Source organism: Lynx canadensis, chromosome C1, assembly GCF_007474595.2.
Source record: "Lynx canadensis isolate LIC74 chromosome C1, mLynCan4.pri.v2, whole genome shotgun sequence".
Lineage (NCBI taxonomy): Eukaryota > Metazoa > Chordata > Mammalia > Carnivora > Felidae > Lynx > Lynx canadensis.
Window position 1 is genome coordinate 210119385 of NC_044310.1, and position 21971 is coordinate 210141355.

Consider the following 21971-nt stretch of genomic DNA (forward strand, 5'->3'; position numbering starts at 1 on the left):
TAACCAAGGACAAGATAGGCCTTTCTATATGTTTAGGTGTTATTTTGTAATCTTCAGAAGTGTTTGCCAGGCATATTCATATATGCCTTACACATTTATTAAATTACTAAATAGATTCAATATAATTATTGTTGTATTATTTTTGTCCTACCATAACTCAGGTCTGTAAGTCCCACGCATCTTCTAAATGGTTGTTGTACCACGAAGGCCGTTGATGGCTATATATTTACTTTCTATACTGTGATCTTAGTTTTTAGTTGAGTCTTCTGGGTGTATGCTTGTAGTCTCTGGAATAATGATAATTTTGCCTCCTCTAGTACACTTTTTCACTTCTCATTTTTTTGCTTGTCTAACTGTGTTGGTTTATACCACTAGTCCAATCAATTAAATAGGAAGAATAATAGTGGTCATCCTTTCGTTGGTTTTGATAGAAGTAGCAACATCATTACTTTTCCCTAGTAAGTAAATGTTGGCTTTGGGGCTGAGTTTTATCTTCAGTCCAGTGATTGGATTTTAGAATTTGGAGAAAAGTATATCTGAAACACAAATCTTGAATCGGCATTCTATATTTCCATGGCAGACTGCTCAATCTGTCTTCTATTGAAGTTGCAAAGGACAAGCACAGATGATTCTCAGCACAATTCATCCAAAAATTAGAAAGACTCTTTAATATTTTTGCCCACATTATTTTATTTGGCACAAGCGCTGCCCTTTAAAAATTAGGCATTTCCCCCACCCTATTAGTATTTTCTTACTTAAAAATACTTAAAAAGTCCTAGAAATTTCTAGTTAAGTTTCTCTGTTTTACACAGAGATCACATGGACACAGCATTAAAACACCTGTCTGGGGTCATGGTAGGGAGAAAGCTCGTTGTCCCCCCTATGGTCACGAGGAATTGACTTGAATGTCATTCTGTGGATATCCAGGAACGCCTGGAGCTATTCCTGAGGTAGATTTTTAACAACAAAGCTCAGCAGAACACAAAGCGAAAAATAATCATGACCGAATTAAATGGTGATATTACCAAATTTTAGCTTGTGAATAATGCCATGTTATCAGGATTGAAGAGGGATCCTCAGAAATGGGACCAAACCTTGAAATTCTCTCAGAGAACTGCATGCTATATAGAAATATACTGAATAGAAGAAGAAGGAAAATGGCCATGTGACAAAAAATGTCCCCTCTCTTGCCAGTTTCAGCAAGATAAAACAAAGATGTGAGCCAAGCAACAAGGTGAATCTAGTTAGTATTTCTGCTCTGGAGTCGGGAACATCAACTCCAGAACGGCTGGAGTTTCTCGTGGTTTGTTTCCACGCCATTTGCATGTCCTAAAGAGTAATCAGAACCAGAATTTCCCAGTCCTTGCTACTCCCTGGGGTCCCCAGCACGGACTGTTTGACTGAGGTGACGGGACCTGTTGAATGCATCCAGCTGGGCACATAGACATCTGGTCTAAAACCGATATTTTGTTGGGGTTTTGAAAAGGTTCCTTGAAATCCAGACTTAAGAAGTGTGTCATTTTGTGTCACTCGGTGACTTTGTGACCAGGCGGGTCCTTTCTCAGTGGAGGTAGTGGTTGCCATGAGGTTAGAGCTTTGTTTCCATGTTGACATTCCTGGGTCCGTCTGGGTGGGGCTCAGCTGGATTCTGACATGTAGCAGAGCTCTGCGGCTGCTCTTGGAACTTGGTTGAGCAGATGATGTATATGCTTCTCATTAGAAAAATGCCAGCAATAACTGCAAAATAACTCCCATAAACTAGAAACTAGAGAAAAACAAGTAGAATTAATTAGACACACACAAAATATGACTGTGTCTATTATTGATAACACATAGTGGTGCTGTTGATTTGCTTGCATTATGAGATAACTAAGACCCAGGATCTTAATATGAGTCAATTAGATTTGCACAATACTTTCTTCTATCTTAGAAGAATCAAGTATGAAAGTGTAAGAAATGCAGTAACTAGGGGTACCTGGGTAGCTCAGTCTGTTAAATGTCCGGCTTCAGCTCAGGTCATGATCTCACGGTTTGTGGGTTCGAGCCCCACATCGGGCTCTGTGCTGACAGCTCAGAGCCTGGAGCCTGCTTCGGATTCTGTGTCTCCCTCTCTCTCTCTCTGCCCCTCCCCCGCTCATGCTCTATCTCTCTCTTTCAAAAATAAATCAACTTTTAAAAAATTAAAAAAAAAAAAAAAAGAAACGCAGTAACTAAGAATGCGGGTTCTGGAGCCAAGGTTGCTTGGGTTCAAACGCCAGCTGACATCACCAATAGTGAAAAAACCCCACTAAATCCCACTGATATGTGTGTATGTTTGCAGGACAGTGCAACGCCATATGTAATGTCCCCAAGGATGAATTTTAGATAATGAGGTTACTTCTTACATGCCTTATCCCTGCCTTTTCCAGATCCATACGTAAAATGTGAGATTGGGCTGATTTCAAGTACCTCAGTGGAGCAGGGAAAAGGAAATTGCTGACTTAAGCATTTAGCTAAGCAATTCAAGAAACGAAGGCTTGGCAGTGGTGAGGTTGACAAAAACCCTTTGCGATTACCTGGTTATTCTACACTCCCTGCAACTACCCGAGTAGGAAACAACAATCCTGCAGCTTACCTGAATGCCGATAGGCAGGTTGAGTCCTTTCTGATCTACTACGATCACTGTCATAATGGTCTGGATCACCAGGGCCACGAAGGTGTTCATTCCAAACACCAGGGCATAGCGCTCCACACTCAGATTAACTGCAATCTGAAATCTATCATTAAACGTTGAATTACATTTTTTTGGAAACAAAGTACACGTGGGATTCTTACCTTTAAAAGACAGAAACTGAAGATAAATGTGGTGACTTGTTACCCGCACTTTTTGTCTAAATCTCCTCCAGTTTCGACAAAGGGGCAGAGCAAAGAAAGGGAAGTAAAGAATACAGTTGAAGGCCGAATTAAAATACAGTTGAAGGAAATAGGACAAAATTCCTCCTCTCCAATTTAGTGCTTCCAGAAATGAAACCTAAATGTTCTCAGGTCTCACTCATAACCTGAGAATATTCGATGCTATCTGATTTTTGATACCTTTTCGCAGCGAATTTTTGTGAAAATGTAAGCACCGCCCAATCTATGGAATCGTTTGGAGCGTTATTCTTTTTATTGTCAATTGTATTCACAGTTTCAAATTTTTGTAGGTGAATTATTTATTCACTGGAAGATCAGATCATGCCTGGCTATGCAGCTGAGTGAATCTGTAATGAATTTTTGATAATTTGATAGATTCTGTATCTTACAACTCATGAATGAGTGGCAGATGTATGTTCTCGAGCGCTCTCCCTTGGAACAAAGGTGAAAGGCTTTGGGTTCTGAATATCCTTAAAATGAAAAGAAGTAAAGTAATCCTACCTTAACAACGCCCTCACGTTAAAAAAAGAAACTTGATTCATTAAACTGACATATTTCCATGAAAAAAGTAAACCTGCCAACAAACTTTCTTTCTTTTGTTCCATGATCTTTTCCCATGGTGCTTATATTTCCGTGTTTCATCAATTGCTTATCAAATATTTTTCACACATTAAAAACCAAAATTTAATACAGCTTTTGGCTCTACCTCTTTCCTGTGACTTGAAATTTAAATGTTTCTTATCTCTTTGGTTAATACCAAAGCTTATTTCCTACAGTCGGCTTTATTTGCACTTCTATATACATAACAAAACATTTTTCACTGTTAAAAAAAAAAAAAGGTTTCTGGGATATACAGTTTCTTATAATTGTTGCATCTACTTCTTTCAAAATACAACTTTTTATAACTTTCTGAGTATATTTTGCTTCACACAAAAGCATATGCCTACAATTACATAAACCAATGAAATCGGTCATGAAATCGACGTGTGATCATTCAAAATCAGGTTGCACCATACCCCGTGAGGGTAAATGGCTTGCAATAAAAATCACGACCTGACAGTGCATCATTGCTTTTGGTTTATGAACCCACACAACTTTGTTTTTTCTCTGATGACTGACCTTAGCAACATTCAGAGGGCAAACAGTTAAATGAAAACACGGCTTAATTGTGTCCAATTTAATATGTAATCAACATTTAATACTGCAATCGATTAAAATCCTTCTGAAATTCTGAAAGAAACTCTCGAAATGCAACAGAAGGGAGAATATGGCGTGGGTTTAGGTGTGGAGAGACATGGCTGGTAATACTTACGCTGCTATGGTTATAAGAAGCATATAGCTGGACTTGAATATTAAATAGCCAGCATAGCATACCCAGATGTTGGTTGTGTAATGCATGAGAAACAGAGAGCCTGCACTAATGATGGAGAAGATCGCTAGAGCCAACTCTCCCAGGAGATCCCAGTTGACTTTCACAAAGCCCACGGCAAAGGCAGCCACGGCCCCTGGAAAAGAAACATTAAGGGAGATCCAACACAATGACTTTACACACAGGATATGTCAACATGCTCCCTTCAAAAATCCAGGTCATAGGTAAATCTACAAGATGAATATATGGCTTTCACAAAAATAGTGTGATCCACCTGAATGTGGATTTATCTCTTTCTCAACCATGCTTTCTTCTGGCTTCTCCCTTTACCTCCTATTCTTCCAATCAGTTTCAATTCGTATCTGCTACATGCCATGAACTGCACCCTGCAGAGGGGCCAGAAAGTTTCTTTACCACAGCAGACTGGGGTACACAGCACACAAACCAGTCAGTGACTACAACAGGTGAAGGGCAGGGATAGAGAAGAATGAGACAGCTGCTTAGATAGTACACCTAGCCCATCCACACTTGCCTTTCTTTATTGTCTTTTTACCGTAAATTTTTTCAATGGGTAACAGATGTGTTGCACTGAGTAGAACCTTTTGGTCTTTATTAGTAATCTTAGTCCTTTAGTCTCCATCTCAGTGTCTTTGAGATCTGGCCTCATTTGGGTGAACTCGATATTGACTTATGGGGTTTAAGAGATTGAGTAACTAGGGCACCTGGGTGGCTCAGTTGGTTGAGTGTCTGACTTTTGATTTTGGCTCAGGTCATGGTCTCACGGTTCGTGGGCTTGAGTCTTGTGTTGGGGTTCTGCGATTCGGGCACTGTGCTGAGCATGGAGTCCATTTGGGATTCTCTCTCTCTCTCTCTCTCTCTGCCCTGACCCCCACTCATACTTGAGCATGCTCTCTCTCTCAAAACAAAGAAATAAAAAATAAACTTAAAAAGAAGAGATTGAATAATTGACAGTAATCAGGGTTAGTCTTTATAGTTCTCTTTAACAAAATGAAAGGTATTTATTTTCAAATGACTAACGTTTGATTAATTCCCTTTCCACATGTGATCCAGGAAAGAACCAGTGCTACAAAGAAATAAAATTATTTTTTCGCCCTGAATTTGGAACATAGGGGAAATAATTTCAATAAACCCATTCCAGTGCAGTCCTGATTTGCAGGAATTAAGATGAGGCCTCCCAAAGGAGAGACAATAAGAGAACAGACACTCCATGAGTTTTCTGACATTTTTTGTAAATGTCAGGGTGTGGAAATCTCTTACTTCCTAGAAAATATCTTTAAAGTCTCAGTTGAATTTAAGTTCTCATTTACCAGGATATAAATATTTATTGTAAACTTCAAAGGCAGATTTCCTTCTGACATTAGAATCCTGACTCTCACATATATCCCACTTCTCATTTAGATCTCTTAAGAAAGTTACTTTTGGAGCTATCTGGTGTAGAACCTAAAGCTGCTAAAGGTGAGCATGAGCTAAATCAAATCCTTTATTAACAAAACTCTTTCCCTGGTAATCCGGAAGTCGTAAGAGTTTCATCCATTTTCTAAAATAATAAAATCTACTCACTTATATACACGGTGAGTATTTTCTTTTGGATATTAAAAACAATCCTGGAAGAACAAGGGGCGTTATTAGCACCTTTCCTGAGGATGAAATGGAATCTTAGGAATTTGGCTAGAATTTAATCATTTGGTGCCTAATCCTGAGCTCTCGAGTTATCCATTGTAACTCTCACATTAAATAAAAGTGTCATGGTCTTCTTTTTCTTTTTATCTCCTGTACTTTCCATTCCAAAAAAAAAAAAAAAAGGAAAAGAAAAGAAAAAGAGAGAGAGAGAGAAGATTAATATGCTTTCTGAACAGAACCACCGTGGAGTTGAGTTTAGCAACTGGAGACATAAACTCAATGGGGGTAGCCCATCAAAGGAAGATAAATCAATGTTTACTTACCTCCAAAGGTTGCAACAGCTTCTACTGCCCCATTATAGATGAAAGAATTTTGGGATGGTGCCTTGTAATCCCACAGGATTTGAACATAGTTCAAAATTTGGTTAAAACCTGCTGTGGAAAAGGCCCACCACAGAGACCAGTAAAAAAGATGATGTGAGGAGTAGCAACCCTTCAAATCTTGGAACCACTGCACAAAAACTCTCAAGGCGACATTTCTTGGCACCGGATTGCTCACCCGCCGACCCTCCAGGGTCCCTGAAATGGTGGGTATTTCTGAAGCGGGTTTCTCTTCGCCACCTGGTGTGGGAATCTTGTAAGTTTCATCTAACACTGCGGTGTTGTTTGGTGGCTTTTGTACTTCTTTGCTGGGTTGTACATGAAAAAACATGCTCTTCTCAGGCATTGGTAGGAACAGGGCGAAAAGAAGGGCCACACAGACAGAGGCCAAGGATATGACGTTGAGGTGAAAGTACGATAGGCTGGCCAGGGATACCAGGAGCTGGGCCAGCACCGAGGCCGCCGTGTAGGCCACCAGGGTGACGCTCCTGCAGTAGCCGCTCACTTTCTGGTAGTGCTCCGGGCTGACCACGCTGTAAATGTAGGCATAGTAGGCCACCTCGGTGGCGGAGACCGTCCCATAGAAGAACTCTACCACCTGCATGGCCCTCACTCCCTGGCCAAACACAAGCAGCAGCCAGGTGACGACGAAGCTGATCCCCTGCAGGATAATGACTGGCTTGTAGCGGACGTAGTCGGTGGCGATGAACACTGGGAGCAGCAGTGCCAGGTAAGAGTATGTCCAGATGGGAAGGACCTCATTTGTGATCTGTGAGGTTGAAAGATGGATCACGTGACCACGAAGCGCCAGGAGGTGAAAGAGATAGAAACCTTTTTAGGTAGTACACTGCTATAGTATAGGTGGCTCGCCCACTATCAAATTCTGCGTCCGGTTGGATAGCATAGTCTTCGTGTTAGCGAAGAGCACGACAGAAAACTGATTTTCGAGGAAAAGACAGCTCCTCCCCCTTCTCTAAAACCAAACCAGTTTATCAGTTTATGCGAATCCCAACAGAATATATTTGCTTCATGTGGAATCCGAACTCTTAAAATTTAAATAGTACGTACATTTGAGTTAAATTAGTTAACAATCGTTCAACAGACACTTCTGGGGTTTTCAGCCTCTTAAAATATACTGTCCCCTTCCTGTTCAAAGGTTTTAACGTTAGACAAAGCAGCCCCAATGTTAGAAGAATCGGACAACCTTTACGTTTATTTGATCCATCACCGCGTCATAAAAATCCACAGTCTGATGAGGATACTGTCTGAAGACAGCAAAGACTCAATAACCTTGCAGAATTACAAAGTGGGAACAAGTAATGCACAGAAAATTCGGTGCCAAATTTGCTGGGCTCCTTAACCCTCTTCTCTCCCAATGCTACTGGTTGATCTCTGCTTGCTCAATTCTGGCCTCAATTTGATGTGGGCATCACATGGCTATCGTCCGAAATGCAGGGGACCTCAGTGATCATTCAAAGAAAGGAAAGACCGACCAAAGGAGTTGATCTTTGGGGCAGGATGGGTGTGGCAGAGACTCATTCGCACCAGCCTTTGTCCTGTGCCTCTCTGCTGTCTACAGCAACCTCCATGGGTCCCAAGGTCAATGATGAGGAACAGTTCAGTGATTTGAAAGGCTAGTGGGACTGAGCGGCACCTGTCAGCATGGGTGCATTAACTGGTCTGTAGTGGTCACAGAAGCAGCCCCCAGCGAGTTCATTGGCTGGTTTTGGACCTGTCTTTGTCCTTTGTTTTGTCTTAGTCCTGACAGGCTTCCATCTGGACAAAACTGGAAACAGAGTCGCCCCTAACTGATATTACATCACCCCACAACAAGTTTGCTTTCCTGTCCTTCGCACCTCACCACCAAATAACTAGCATCAATTAGCCTTCTGGGCAGAGTTGCCCACCCTGCAGTGTTTCTCATGGCTATGGCTGGAGCTTACAAAACCAGCCCACGGTAGCGCTCCCATTGGGTGAGTGCATTTTCTTGTTGCACTTGTTATAAAAAGGGAGGTGAATCTTTTACGTAAGAGAATTCCGTCTTCAGGGGAAGCTAAAACTGGGAGATAAAGCTGTTAATGTCTCACCTGCTGGTTAATAGTTTTTCAAGACTGAGTAAGTGTCCTACAGAAATGATGCAATTCTTTACCAGATCCTGCTCCTACCTCGGCAGCCTGAAAGTTTCTTAGGACTGGATCCTGTGCCTGGCAGAGACTTGACTTTAGGATTTGTTTAACAGATTCCATTGAGACCTGAAAGTTACCATGCGTTGAAACTAATGGTAGGACTCCACAAGAATTAAGATAGTTATTACACATATAGCTATTACCCATATTACACACATTGCAAGTGTGAGAAGGAAAGAGTAGTTTGAATAGTTGTATTAAATGACAAATACCATGAAAATAGGATCACTGAGGTCAGTGTGTTAACGTCTCAAGTTGAAAGAAACCCTAACCCAAAGTCCCGTCCGAAAGCTGTAAAATTAAACCACGTTAAGATATGTATATGTATCAATTTACCTCTGAGCTGGTCAGGTTTTTATCTGGTCCAGATAAATACGGGACTAAGAAAGGTTCTGAGGGTCTCATCATGGAGAAAAATCCAAATAAACACAGGATCACGGTGGGATAAATCCAGGAATGGCTCGGTGAAGCTTTGAAACAACCCATTGCTGATCAAATGGAAACAAAGCCAAAATTAGCTGATGTTTAATTATTTTTGCTATCTTGGATATAAAGAAAACCCGACTGCTAAACATTTTGTGAAAGGATAAAATTTCACCTGTCTGCAGTTGAAATGGAAAGGTGAGTGACGAGTAAGTGTTCTCAGATATTCCTTAGGTGCGCCAGTCAAACCCTTCTTTGTCAACGGGCTTGGTCCTCACTATTGCTGGGACAGGGTCACACTTCCCTAGTGTTCTCCATCACAAACATGATAACGAGTAGTTACTAATAAATGGTAAACAATGGGTTAATCAATGTTCGAGAGTAAGTAAAACATTGATTGGTGAATTACTGGTGTACGTGTGGTAGGTGAAGTACCTTTCGGAGGTCAAATGTAACTGAATACCCATTTAGTCGATCAAGTTGCTACGAATCTGCCCACTATATTTTGCACCGTGACCGTGAAATCTTTAACACGTCGAATGGCACGTCTTTATTCACACATTTATCTCTCTATTACACTATCCCTTGATTAGTATTGTGCTTGACACATAACGGACACCCAAGATACTTTTGTTAGGTGTCTCCAATCTGAGAATTTATAATTCTTCAGTTAAAAAAAAATTAAACCAGGTACAGATCCAACTGGCCATTTTTCCATGTTTCCCCCCCTTTTCCAGATTGATGCTAATTCTACGTTGGGAATGAAAGGCATCGCTTTGTAGACTGTTATTCTGCTTTTCATTACGACTGGGTCCATTTCTTGTCTCAGTCTGCAGCTTTACACCCCTCAGTGGGGCAGGCAGCTCATTAATGGTTTATACTTTGTTCCTAACCCACAGATGAGATTGCTTGAAGTTCAAATTTCAGACAAAAAGTCCAATGGATTATCTGCAATAGGAAAATTCCTTCTTATTCCTTCCTATTTTGGATCAAGCTTTACTTACAAAATATATACATTTTTGGTGGCCTTGGATGAGGTTAAGTTCTCTGAGATAATTTATAGGGAGGAAACTAACTTGTTGTGAGTATGAGGCTTTTCGGCACGTTATCTAATTAAGTCCTAATAATAGCTGTAAAATATACACTATTTCCCCAAATTCCCAGGTGAGCCTATGGGAGATCCAGGGTGTCCTACAACTGGCTTCAAGCCACACGGTCAAGATTTGAGTGCAGATCTCCCTGACTTCTCTCTGGGTCCCTTCTCCTGCTCCACTCTGTCTCATTCTGGTGGCCCTATTTCACTGGGCTTAACTATTTCACTAGTAAGCTACTGACAACCTCCCCTTGAGGTGAGGGGAGAAAGTGTTTTCACGAACACATTTGTCTTAAAGATTATGACTTACTACATAGAGCTTCCCAGGTCAATTGTAGTTTGAAAGTGGACCCAAGAGAGGGAAAGTAATGCTCACTCCAGAGGAGCAAGTCATTGAGTGAAATTCCAGGGATCCAGGAAGAGGAAGAGGGATGTGGGGAGGGCCTACTGGGTCACACCATGGGTCTGCCACCCACCCCATCTTTTCATAAGGTGACCTCAGACCGCTGCATGGTTCCTATCTGGAGTTAAATGAGGGGAACACTGTCTGTTTATGTCAACAAAACCCTCAATGAAGCAGCGCAGAGACAATGGAAATCAGAATTTGGATGGGATCATAATTGCAAGCAAGGCTGACAACATGAAAATTTTGCCAAGAGCATACTGGGTTTGACTGCCCTCGGCCCTCAGTGCTTGGGATTTATCTCTTCCTGAGTGGTTGCTAGAAGCTCCAGAGACCTGCTGGGGCCTTCTTTTTTTGTAAGTAATGTTCTCGTGGAAAAGTCTAAAAGTCTATCAGAGGTCGGCAATTCTTGAGGCTTGCCCGTCTTTCAAAGGGTGGTCTTAATGGGGTGATATCTGTGGACTCCACGTCTAGAATATTCTCTCCATCTATGTTGACCATGGATTGTCCACTGACTTCAAGTCGTCACCTTCATCTTCTCCATGCATCTCAGAGAACTAGCAGTGCTCTCAGGGCTCCCTGGGCTGTTAAGAGCCCTCTGGATTACCTGCCCCTTCGTCTCTTAACTGTTCTATTAACTGTTGTTACTCTTAACTGTTCTAACTCTGTTTCTGGCCAGAGGAAATAGAAGGCATCTAACCAAACAAAAGCAGGTATCCATTAACCAAGAAGGACTGGGCAGAGGAGTTCAAGTTTCCTGGTTTAATGGCAACAGGAGCTCCCAGACCCTTACCAAGGCCATGTCTTGCCTAGTGTCTATTCTTCAGGGCCACAGCCATCGTGACTGCCCGTTGGGAGACTTCTCAGAGGCGAATGGCTGTATTTTCACCTTCCCCTACCCCAAGTTCTCTTTGTCTAGCACTAGCTTCTTTCCATAATCCCTTCCTACGCTGGTCTGTTAACAAGGACTGTGTGAACTTGACTGGCTTATCAGATGGCCTGGGAGCTTGGTAAAAATATGGACTCCCGGACTCTATCACTAATGCGTGGGTCAGTAGGTATGGAGGCCCAGGAATCTGTGTTTATACACACAGAGATTCTGACACAGGAGGCCCAAGGACCACTCGCCCGTTACTCAACCCCCCAGGGACACTGGCTCCACGCCACGGCCTTGGATCTTAACAGGGTGGAGGGCGAAGTGGATGGAAACCGTCCAGGGAGCTTTTGCAAAACTACATGTAGACACATAAGACCCCGAAATTCTTTTCTGGCTCTCTAGGGCCTGAAGAGTCCAGGACAGGTGGAAAAATCCCGAGGCGACCGTGGTGTTTTGAATATGCTTCTCACGCTCTGTCTGCCTCGACCCACCAACCCTTTCATGTGCACACATCACTCCCTGTTTGGGACCCATTCTGTCCCATTCAGCCCAAATCCGTTTCTAGCAGGGACCCTGGAGTGCCTGTATCTAGCGTTGAATCAACAGCAAGGTTCTGGCTCCTTCAGTTATCACAGCACACAGATGGGTATCTGAAATTCTCCAGCCCAGCATGACCTTTCACCCACCTTCTGAAGGCACTGATTTATTTTTTCTTCCTCATGTAAAAGCCCGCAACTCACACGGGTAAGATGACAACAATCTATCAGCTATTGTTCGCTGGCCTCCTGCTTTACACCAAGCATCGTATCCGTTATTGTATGAGACACAAGCATTGTATTAGACGTTTAATGATTGTCTCTAATCCTTAGAACGATCCTAATTATATACATTATATGTATTTATCTATAGTTATTAGATTTTCATATAACACAATAATCATATGCAGGTATTTGTTATATAAATCATAATTATTAGCTATGATTATGTGAAATAAACATACATATAATTATATATGTAATACAGATTTATTATATTTAATATTTTTTTAACTTTTTAAAAGTGTTTATTTTTTGAGAGAGAGAGTGCAAGCAGGGAGGAGCAGAGAGAGAAGGAGACACAGAATCAGAAGCAGGCTCCAGGCTCCGAGCTGTCAGCACAGAGCCTGATGCGGGGCTGGAACCCGTGAACCGCGAGATCCTGAACCTGAGTCAAAGTCGACACTTAACCGACTGAACCCCCCCCAGGTGCCCCTAATTTATTATATTTCATATTATGGGTTATACAGTTGACCCTTGAACAACACGTTTGAACTGCGTGGGTCCACTTACAGGTGGATTTTTTTTTTTTTTGATAAGTACAGTACAGTACTGTAAATCTATTTTCTCCTCCTTATGATTTTGTTCTCTAGCTTACTTGATTGTAAGAATAGAGTATATAATACATATAACATACAAAATAGGTGTTAATCGACTGTTTTGTTATCAGTGAGGCTTCCAGTCAACAGTAGGCTAGTAGTAGTTAAGTTTAGGATGTTTATTACGTCAAAAGCTTACTACGTGCATTTTCAACCGCACGGGGCATTGGCATCCCTCATCCTGATGTTGTTTGAGGATCAATTGTAATTCCATATTTTTTATATGTCTCTAAAATGTCGCCAATTTCTCAGACATGGGAATGGAGCCTCCTCATGGCTCATGGCCACTCCGCTAAGAAAGGTTAAGATTGAGTTCAGGATCGGGTCTGTTGGTGTCACGTTTGCATCTTCCCTCTACTTGGAGGGGTAGGCATCTCCTACTTCTGCGGCACCATTTTCACCTCCTGGACGTTTTCCTCTCATTTCCTCGCCAGGTGTCCCCAGAGTCACTGTCAATGTGGCCCCTGGGTTTCCAACCCAACAATCCAGGTACTGCCCAAATCATTCTCTCCTCTTGAAGAAACCTCTGGCTAATGGTCTCATAAAGTCTGGAGGTATTGATCACTACCTTTTATTTTTATCTTATTGAAGAGATGCTATTCTTTTCTGTCACCAAGACGATGATAGTGATAATCAGATTACACAGTCTATACTTTTTTATATTTGGAAAATTGTCTGATTTTTTCCTTGAAGACTTTGTGAGGTAGATAGAGGAGACGGTATTGTCCTCATTGTATAGACGAGAAAATTGAGGGCCAGAGGCAGTCATGTTTGTGCAGCTTTTCACCTTTAATGAACATTAGAGCCTGGACTTTTTTTCCTGTACTTGCCTGTACTTGTTTTTTCCAATTCCAAGTTCAGTAATCTTACCCCTTGCGTGGAGAGGCCTGGTCATACCCTCAAGATTCCAATTCCTTGTTTGTTTTGGGAGAGTGTTTTTCAGATTGTGGGTGTCAAGAACATTCAGTGAGTTGTAAACAGAATTATTTTTTTTTTATGTTGCAGAAAAATATATTAAAAATCCAAGGGCACCACAGAGTGAGCCTATTTTTTTCTGGGCTTCGTTTGGGTTATCAACATATAAACATAGAAAAATGATCACACCTTATATTACATCTTTCTGTGGGACACAGTCATAGGGCTAGAAGTTGCACAGGACTGGCTCAGTCAGTTAAGCGTCTGACTTCGGCTCAGGTCACGGTCTTATGGTTCATGAGTTTGAGCCCCGCATCAAGCTCTCTGCTGTCAGCGCAGGGCCCACTTCAGATACTCTGTCTCCCCCTCTCCCTGCCCCTGTCCTGCTCACACACACTCATTCTCTCTCAAAAATAAATAAACATAAAAAAACTTTAAAAAAAGAAGTTACAGAAGAAAATATAGGACTAAATATTTACACATGTCCCTCAGAAGCATACCTGTTAACATCATAGAACACGTGTTCTGTCTCCAAAGCACTCAGCCTCCACAGCAACGCACCATCATGGAAAAGACTGTCCTTTTGCTACTTTTCCACTGATAATTAATTTTGACCCTGTAATATTATCTTGCCCCTAGAGAACACTCTAAACTTTCCTTCATTTCACTGACTCCAACTCAAGGTCGTGAATTGTATTGATTTTCGGACTTGATGCCTCTGAAAGCAAGATGTCGACCTTTCCCCTTTCTGTGCTTAAGATAATCCTTCTAAAAGTTGCTCCTGCAGTCATAATTCTCGCATATTACTCATATGCTCCATTGCTATTTTTTTTTTTAAAGGCCCAAGAACATTATTTTGGCAGGTGGTTGAAAGAAAATACAATACAAGGACATTCTCCAAAACAAAAGTCAGCTTATCGGACGATCGTGGCTTGAAATCTAGAGTGAAAATGCCAGAAATAACAAGAGAGGCTCAATGCATCAGCTGCTCCTTCTGGAGGAAACTTGGAGCCGTAGCTGAGTCAACCACCGAACTTACCCTGGTTGGCGGGGCCGTGTGGGAAAGCGCTTCAGAGGGGGAGCTCTCACTAGCAGCAGCCGCTGGAAGAGGCGAGCGCTGAGCATGCAATTCGGCTTCACCCCCAGCTACGGCTCCCCCCCACCCCCCACTGCAGGGTGCCAGCGTTCTCCCTGCCCAGTGGACTAGAGAGCACTTACTTCCAACCAACTGCACCACCTCCGCAATTGCATCACATCACGTGGGCCCCAGTAGTAAATGGTCACGTGCACTGTTGGGGTTATCAGCCAGCACCTGTGACCTTGCCTGAGCTCTGGAGGCCACACTTCTGCATTGGGAAGAGACCCACCTAGCTTATTTTGGAAGCGACATGCTCCTTTCTCTTTTTGGTGGCAAGAAAACAGTGATTATTTTTCATTAACGTCCACCAGGGACCCTTCAGCCAGGTCTGCAGTCTCTTCTCTCAGGTGCTACGTGGGGTCCGGTTCTGGAAGATCTCATGGTTTTCCGGCCACCTCCCTTTCTTCAGGGTATGTGGGATGCTGTAGCCTTCAGAATGAGAATCCCTTTGTTAGGGTATCTAAACCAACTTTGTTTTAAGGTGCTCAGAGACTTTTCTCCATCTCCTAAAAACTTTAAGGTTTACTTGTGTTTCAGCTATGATCAGGTTGGGCTGGGGCGACTTCTCACTAGTTTTGTTTTCATCTGCCTCGGAACAATGTCTTTTTATGCAGCTTCTTACGTGTTTCCAGTCTCCTGATATCAGCGTTCATGTTTTTGTCTTCTCTTTCATTCCAATCGTTACCACGTTATTGACCTTTCCCCACTCTTACTGTTCTTTAACCACAGCCTTAAATCTTTCCAACTGGCTTTTCCATACGAACGTGCATAGCTTTACCAATAATCTCAAGTGTTCTTTGATTTATAATATCGCCCCTGAAATTCCCAACTTTCTTATATTGGCTGCAAAAGAATGATACTCGTCATTATCATTCTATGGTAGGGCGAAAAGGAAACTTGATTTTACGGTTGCCAGGATCCCATTTGGATCGGGTCGCAAGGTAAACGTAGCACTCACATTTTCTGCTTGCTGAAGTCTACAGCCATCCACTCTGCTGTATTTCCTTCAGTTAGTTAACTTATCGACTCACTGTGTGAACGAAACCATTTCCATATTTGTGCACACAAAAGTGGTCACGTATTGTTTATCTATGCCATGGGGGACCCCATTGGGTCCAGGCCAATGTGGACTTTATCCAAACTGCAAGCCCTGTCAGTGTCCTGTTTCCTAAACGATAGGCTATGCGTGTGCACCTGTAAGTATAGCTGTAAAAACTTTGTGGCCGCAAATATTTCTGAGTGTATATTTCCATTTGCGTAGAACAGGCAACTATTAAAAAGCAAGAACCGCAGACACTGGCCCATGCTGGTGGGCTTCCTGGCTCCTTGGGGAGTGGACTGGGTAGACTTCTTAGCTAGGGGGACTCCAGGTGATCAGATTCCACCACCCACTTCGTGAAGATGGAATTCTCCTCCCACAGCCAAAGCTTTCAGAGCTGTGAGCTCCCTGATGCAGGGACAAGATGACCTAGTCCAAGTAAAGATCTTTTCCAAACCCCGTTTCCCAAAGGTTTCTTATAACAGAGCGCCTGGAGTGTCAGGGACTTGGTCAGTGGAAAGGCATCATTTTATCAAATCCTCCTTCATGCTTGTTTTGAAGATATTGCCAGAATTAACTGAGGTGCCAACAACTGAGGAGAAAACTATCCAGAATCCCCAGTCTCCACCGAATTCCTGCCCAGTACTCCCTATTAAACATTCTAGTCATCTCAGAGAGGATACCTGACAAGTCAACTAGCATCTGAAAATGGGCTGGCCTCATTTTCACATTATTCTCCAGAATGTTTACTGCAGTCAAAACACCAATTTCAAACAACAGAGCACCAGACTGGTCATTTAAAATGACCATGAATCTTACAACCTCTAAATGCCAAGACTTGGGCAGCTGGTCCAGAGAGATGCCATTTGCAAACAGTTTCACTCCCCAGGGTCCAAAGCCTTTTTAAAAACAGAGTTTGGGAGGCATTTGTTACACTTTCCAAAAACCCATCTTTCAGGTTTTCAACACTGCTGGCCCAAGCCCCTCACCAGTCAGAAGCAAAGCCAAAGTCTGATTACTGAAAACTGAAATGTATCCTCTTCACGGACAACAGAGTAGAACAACATCCTGAAGTTACGCCTTTCGATCTACTTACTACTTACTTACTAAAGAAGAGAATATAACTTTGAGCGAAACGTCCAAATAAGTCAAGGAGCCACAGCATGCTTGAATCCAGGCAAGTTGATGCTGGAAGAGTATGGGGAAATGATTCCAGGGAATTGCTTAATTACTGTTCCTCTGTTGAAAATCAGGATCGGAGGTCAGTTTCGCCCTACTGTATTTTAGGCTTCATCTTATTTAAAATGCATTTCCCTGACCTCTACTTCACTCCATACACAAAAACTAATTTGACATAATCAGCTCTAGAAACCACAGAGTACTGTCTAGAAGAAAACGTCTTTATGGCATAGAGGTTGGAAAATGTATCACTGAAATGACATAAAGGACTCAGCTTACAAGAAATGAATTGATAAACTGGATTTCATCAAAAAACCGTATCTCCTTATCAAGAGATACCATGAGGAAAATGGAAAGGAAAACTACAGAGAAGACTTTACGACCACTAGAATGCCTAAGCACAAAAGGACTAGCAAACCAAATGCTGGCAAAGATTTAGAGCAGCAGAATTCGTACACATCGCTTGTGGGAAAGTAAAATGCCACCAACAACTCTTTGGAAAACCATTTGGAAATCTATACAATAATTCCATATACTCACAATAGTGAAAACACAGGAAGCAACCGAAATGTCTCCTAAACGGTGAATGGGGGTGGAATAAACAATATTGTGTATTTAGGCAACGAACGCTGATTTAATCAGCAACATAAGAAATGAGCTATTGCAAAACCTTGGTGGATATTTAAAAAGTTATGCTCTGCCAAAGAATCCAGGCACAAAACTGTGATTCCATTAAGGTATGTAAAGTCCTAAAGCCAGCAAAAAGTAACTTACAGTGATAGATACTGGATCAGTGGTTGCCTGGGGGGTGGGGGGGGGGGCGGGGAGACAGTGGAGGGACTTATTGCAATAGAGCACAAGAACACAAGGGAACTTTCTGGAGTGATGGAATATCCTATGTCTTGATGAGATACAGATACATGGGTGTATACAATTATAAACATTCGAACTTAAAATCCATATTTTATGTTGTATGTAAATTATATTTCAAGTAAAAAAAATACATCGTACTTCCCCTCCCCACTCCCCAATCTTTAAAAGCATTTCACTGTGGGGCGCCTGGGTGGCTCAGTTGGTTGAGCATCCGACTTCGGCTCAGGTCGTGATCTCATGGTTCGTGGGTTCGAGCACCACGTCAAGCCCCACGTCCAGCCCCATGTCCAGCCCCACGTCGAGCCCAACCGGTTTCTGGGCTGACAGCTCGGAGCCTGGAGGCTGCTTGGGATTCTGTGTCTCCCTCTCTCTGCTCCTCCCCTACTCCCACTCTGTCTCTCTCTCAAAAATAAATAAAGATTTTAAAAAATGTTTTTTAAAGCATTTCATTGCATGGGACCTTCCCCAGCCCTGGACTTTGCTTATTGTTGTAAGCACTAAGGTTTTTCCAAATTCTACCACGGACAATTGGAAAACAGAACAGCATCTTTCAAATTGGGTCTGTCCTAGAAAATTTGGAATGGAAAACAGTGCCCACAAATCAAAACTAGGACAGACCACAAACTTTGTAAGTCTGGCTCCATAAGATACGCTTCAAAATAAAACAGAGGGAATCAGAGTTACCTGCTCCTTTTGTGTCCTGAGTTTATTTCTTTCCAGAACTGAATCCAGTTTCCTGCCTTCAGATTCGGCTGCAGCTCCTTCCTGACGTCCCCTGCTGGGAGTCCTAGTCGCAATGCCCCCCCACCCCTCCGGGAGTCTAGAGTCCTTCAGGACTGAGCTGTCAAGAGCAATGGATTTATACACCAAAGCCCACCCCCTTCTTGAGACACTAGAACCCACCCTCTTCCGCAGACATCCTCTTTTGGAATCTCATCAGAAAAAAAAAAAAAAAAGAAAAAGGAGAAACCGATCTTTGTGAGACACAGACAGGGAGTTAAACATATCAAAAACACTCACCTGAAGGTTAGTACTAAAATAGTCTAGGGGCACCTGAGAGGCTCAGTCAGTTAAGCGTCCAACTTTGGCTCAGGTCATGATCTCACAGATGGCGAGTTTGAGCCCCGCGTCTGTGCCGACAGCTCGGAGCCTGGAGCCTGCTTCGGATTCTGTGTCTCCCTCTTTCTCTCTCTCTGCCCTTGCCCCACTCACGCTCTGTCTCTTTCTGTCAAGAATAAATAAACGTTACGAAATAAAAATTAAAAAAGACAAAAAGAGAAAAAAAATAGTCTAATTTAGTGTCTCTAAAGTTTTGTATTAAGTGACTCAGACCCTCAGAAAACCAAGAAGCAGTACTCTCTACTCTCAGCCACTCATAATCCTTTATGTATCCCCACCCCCCCCCAAAAAAAAACCATAACAAAAACAAACACTAGGGCATCTTTGCTGAAATTAAGCAGCCCACACAGCTTCAAAAGGTGTGAATTAGGCCCATAGATTCAATATGCAGACCAGAATGGTTCTGCTTTTGGTCAAAACATGGCAAGAGTAGATACAAGTGATCTTTAAGAGACAGGCTTCAGATTCCATTTTGTCCTATATGGTGTCATTCTGTTTTGCAAATGCGTGAAACATCTGCTGATGAATTACTCAGGCCTCTCCAGGCTGTTTCTTCTCTGTTTGTCTGCGGTTAGATCAATCTAGAATCAGGTGTAGCTGGAGGGATAAAACTGGCAGACGGCTTACATGGCAAGTCAACTGACCATGTCTGGCCACTGAAATGCCGTGTGGGCAACTAGCCCAACACGTGTGGGTAGCTAGCTGTGTGGACCCGGCTAGGGAAAAAATTGTGCTGCAAGGAAAGACTATGCATAGTTTGAGCTATTTTTCAACTATATAAACTGTAGCAACCAATACCAATATGAAAAAAAATTTTTGTTTACTTTTTTTAACTTGCATTCATTTTTGAGAGACAGAGAGAGACAGAGCATGAGCAGGAGAGAGGCAGAGACAGAGGGAGACAGAGAATCTGAAGCAGGCTCCAGGCTCCGAGCTGTCAGCACAGAGCCTGACGCAGGGCTCGAACTCACAAACTGTGAGATCACAACCTGAGCTGATGTCAGCCGCTTAAGCTTAACCGACTGAGCCACCCAGGCGCCCCTAATATGAAATAATTCTTGACTACAGACACGCAAATGAATTCTATCCAATGAAGGGACAGACCTCTGCTCCCACCCCCATGGAAAACTGGTTTTACCTCTCAATATTGCCGATCTATAAATATACCCATTCTTCGGGTTTTTCTTTGATCTGGCGGTAACAGTATTACCAGTTTCCTTATTTATGAATTAATAAAACTTTTAACAAAAATTATCCTTTTCCAAAAATTATCTTTTCGTTCTTATTACCATTCATCATTATCAGCCTATCCAATTTATTCCTCTGCATCTAAATGATTTGCTAATAGTTGTTAATTACTGAATATAGTATTTAATGTTTTGACCTCTCACTGCAGACCTTCCCAGCTTTAGGCTTCTCTTTTTCATCCCTCTCTCTCTCCAGGTTTGGTGGCCGGTGTGGTTCAGCGACAAGCGCATGACTTTGGAGTCTGAAGCTCAAGTTCCACCTCCCCCTCCCTCCTCTCCTAACCCCACCCCTGTTTGTGGCATGTACTTATAACCTCCCTCAAGTCGGCTCTTAAAATGTGGATAACCACACCCACCTCCCACTGCTGTCTCAGGAACTGCTCAATCTGGTTCTCCGCACACATTAGTTGCTCAATAAAGCTTCCTTCCCATCTGCCTCCGGCAAGCCACAGAGCAAATTCAACCAGAATGAACACAGCTTGGCACTCATAGTTCAGGGAGAGTGACTTCAGAAAAGGTACACACTAAATAACTTCACCTCAATTCATTTGAATATTTCTCCTTGAATTGGATTCACCATTACCCAACCTTGAGAAACCACTGACGATCTCTGGCCAACAATGACTGAGCAAACTCGGTATTTTTGCCCTTTTCAGCTACTACGAAGACACATTTGGAAGTTTGTTATGTTTGGGTCTATTTAAAAGATGTACCTTACTGAAAACACCCCTTTCTGCCTTAGGAGATACAAACGTGTTCCAGGCTTGGTGAGTACTTCCAGAAAACATTTCCTTCACCCCTTGCACACGTTAAGCACCCACGCCACAACCACAAGCCTTTTGCACATTTACAGCAGCAACACTGACTTGCCAACTAATTGCTGTGCATGTTCTTTCATGAATAAGGCCTCCTTTCCAGAAATATCATTGTAAGGTACGGTTGTGTTTTCCTTTAATTTCAATTAAGGTAGTCTCAGTAGAGGGCGGGGTGGGGGGCGGAGAGGGCTCTGCCCTTCAAAGTTCCCGGCTGCTGCTTCCCTCACCGGGAGCCCTGTCTCCCTTCTTGGATTGGGATTTAGAATTCTGCGCTGAAGTTTCTTTTCGGTGAAAATCTGTGCACGCGGGTGTAACCATGGGGGATGCTGGCCCTTTCCCAGAGTCGTAGTCTTAGTCTGTTTTGCAGATGGCTGAAAGTGAGATTCTCGCCAGACCCACTCGGGCGAGCCTTCAGCACCGAGTTGGCAGGAGAGCGCAGGGGCCGCGCAGCACGAGGCAGCCCGGGGCGCGCCCGGGAATCCGGGCGAGTCCCAACCCGCCCGCTGCAGCGCGGGGACGCGTCCCGCCCGCGCGGCCGCAACCGGGGAGAAGGGGAGCGCTGCAACCTAGGGGTGATGGTGTTTGGGCCAGGAACTCGCCTCCCGCACAGGCAGTCTTACCTATAGGAGGGGGCTGTTGCTCGCCAAATCTCTCACATCCCGGGAGAACGAGCCCCCGGGAAGGGCCCCCTTCGGCCGGGAGGCCGTCCCTTTGGGTCCGGCCAGGAGCTGAAGGTAGGGGCGGGGGAGGGAGCCTGCCACACACGAAGCCCCGAGGCCCCGCCCCACGTTTTGCATATGCTAATTATAAGAGGAAACTCTGAGAAGTAAATCTGAGGTCTGAGGGCCAGCTCATACCTGCTACCCTCTGTACCCCAAAAGAGCAACTTTTATAACAATAAAAGTATTATCCTGACACATCAGTGTGATAAAGCAGGATGAACTGAGTACAGTGTGGATCTATTTACA

General features: G+C 43.1%; 1 protein-coding gene across 5 annotated transcripts; it reads right to left on the reverse strand.

Annotated features, from left to right (window-relative positions):
- Window positions 1-665: 665 nt before the first annotated feature.
- On the reverse strand, window positions 666-21727 carry SLC19A3 (solute carrier family 19 member 3). 5 transcript variants are annotated; one of them, XM_030327242.2, is made up of 6 exons: window positions 21624-21727; window positions 8805-8956; window positions 6226-7051; window positions 4205-4397; window positions 2615-2756; window positions 666-1765 (listed from the first exon to the last, which is right to left on the reverse strand). In XM_030327242.2, exons 2-6 carry the CDS (start codon window positions 8952-8954, stop codon window positions 1589-1591), a joined length of 1488 nt encoding a protein of 495 aa, XP_030183102.1. In that variant the 5' UTR covers window positions 8955-8956; window positions 21624-21727; the 3' UTR covers window positions 666-1588. The 5 variants fall into 5 exon arrangements, with proteins under 5 accessions (XP_030183102.1, XP_030183104.1, XP_030183106.1 ...); XM_030327244.1 differs by lacking the exon at window positions 21624-21727 and adding an exon at window positions 18843-18922; XM_030327246.2 differs by lacking the exon at window positions 21624-21727 and adding an exon at window positions 18507-18649.
- Window positions 21728-21971: the final 244 nt, after the last annotated feature.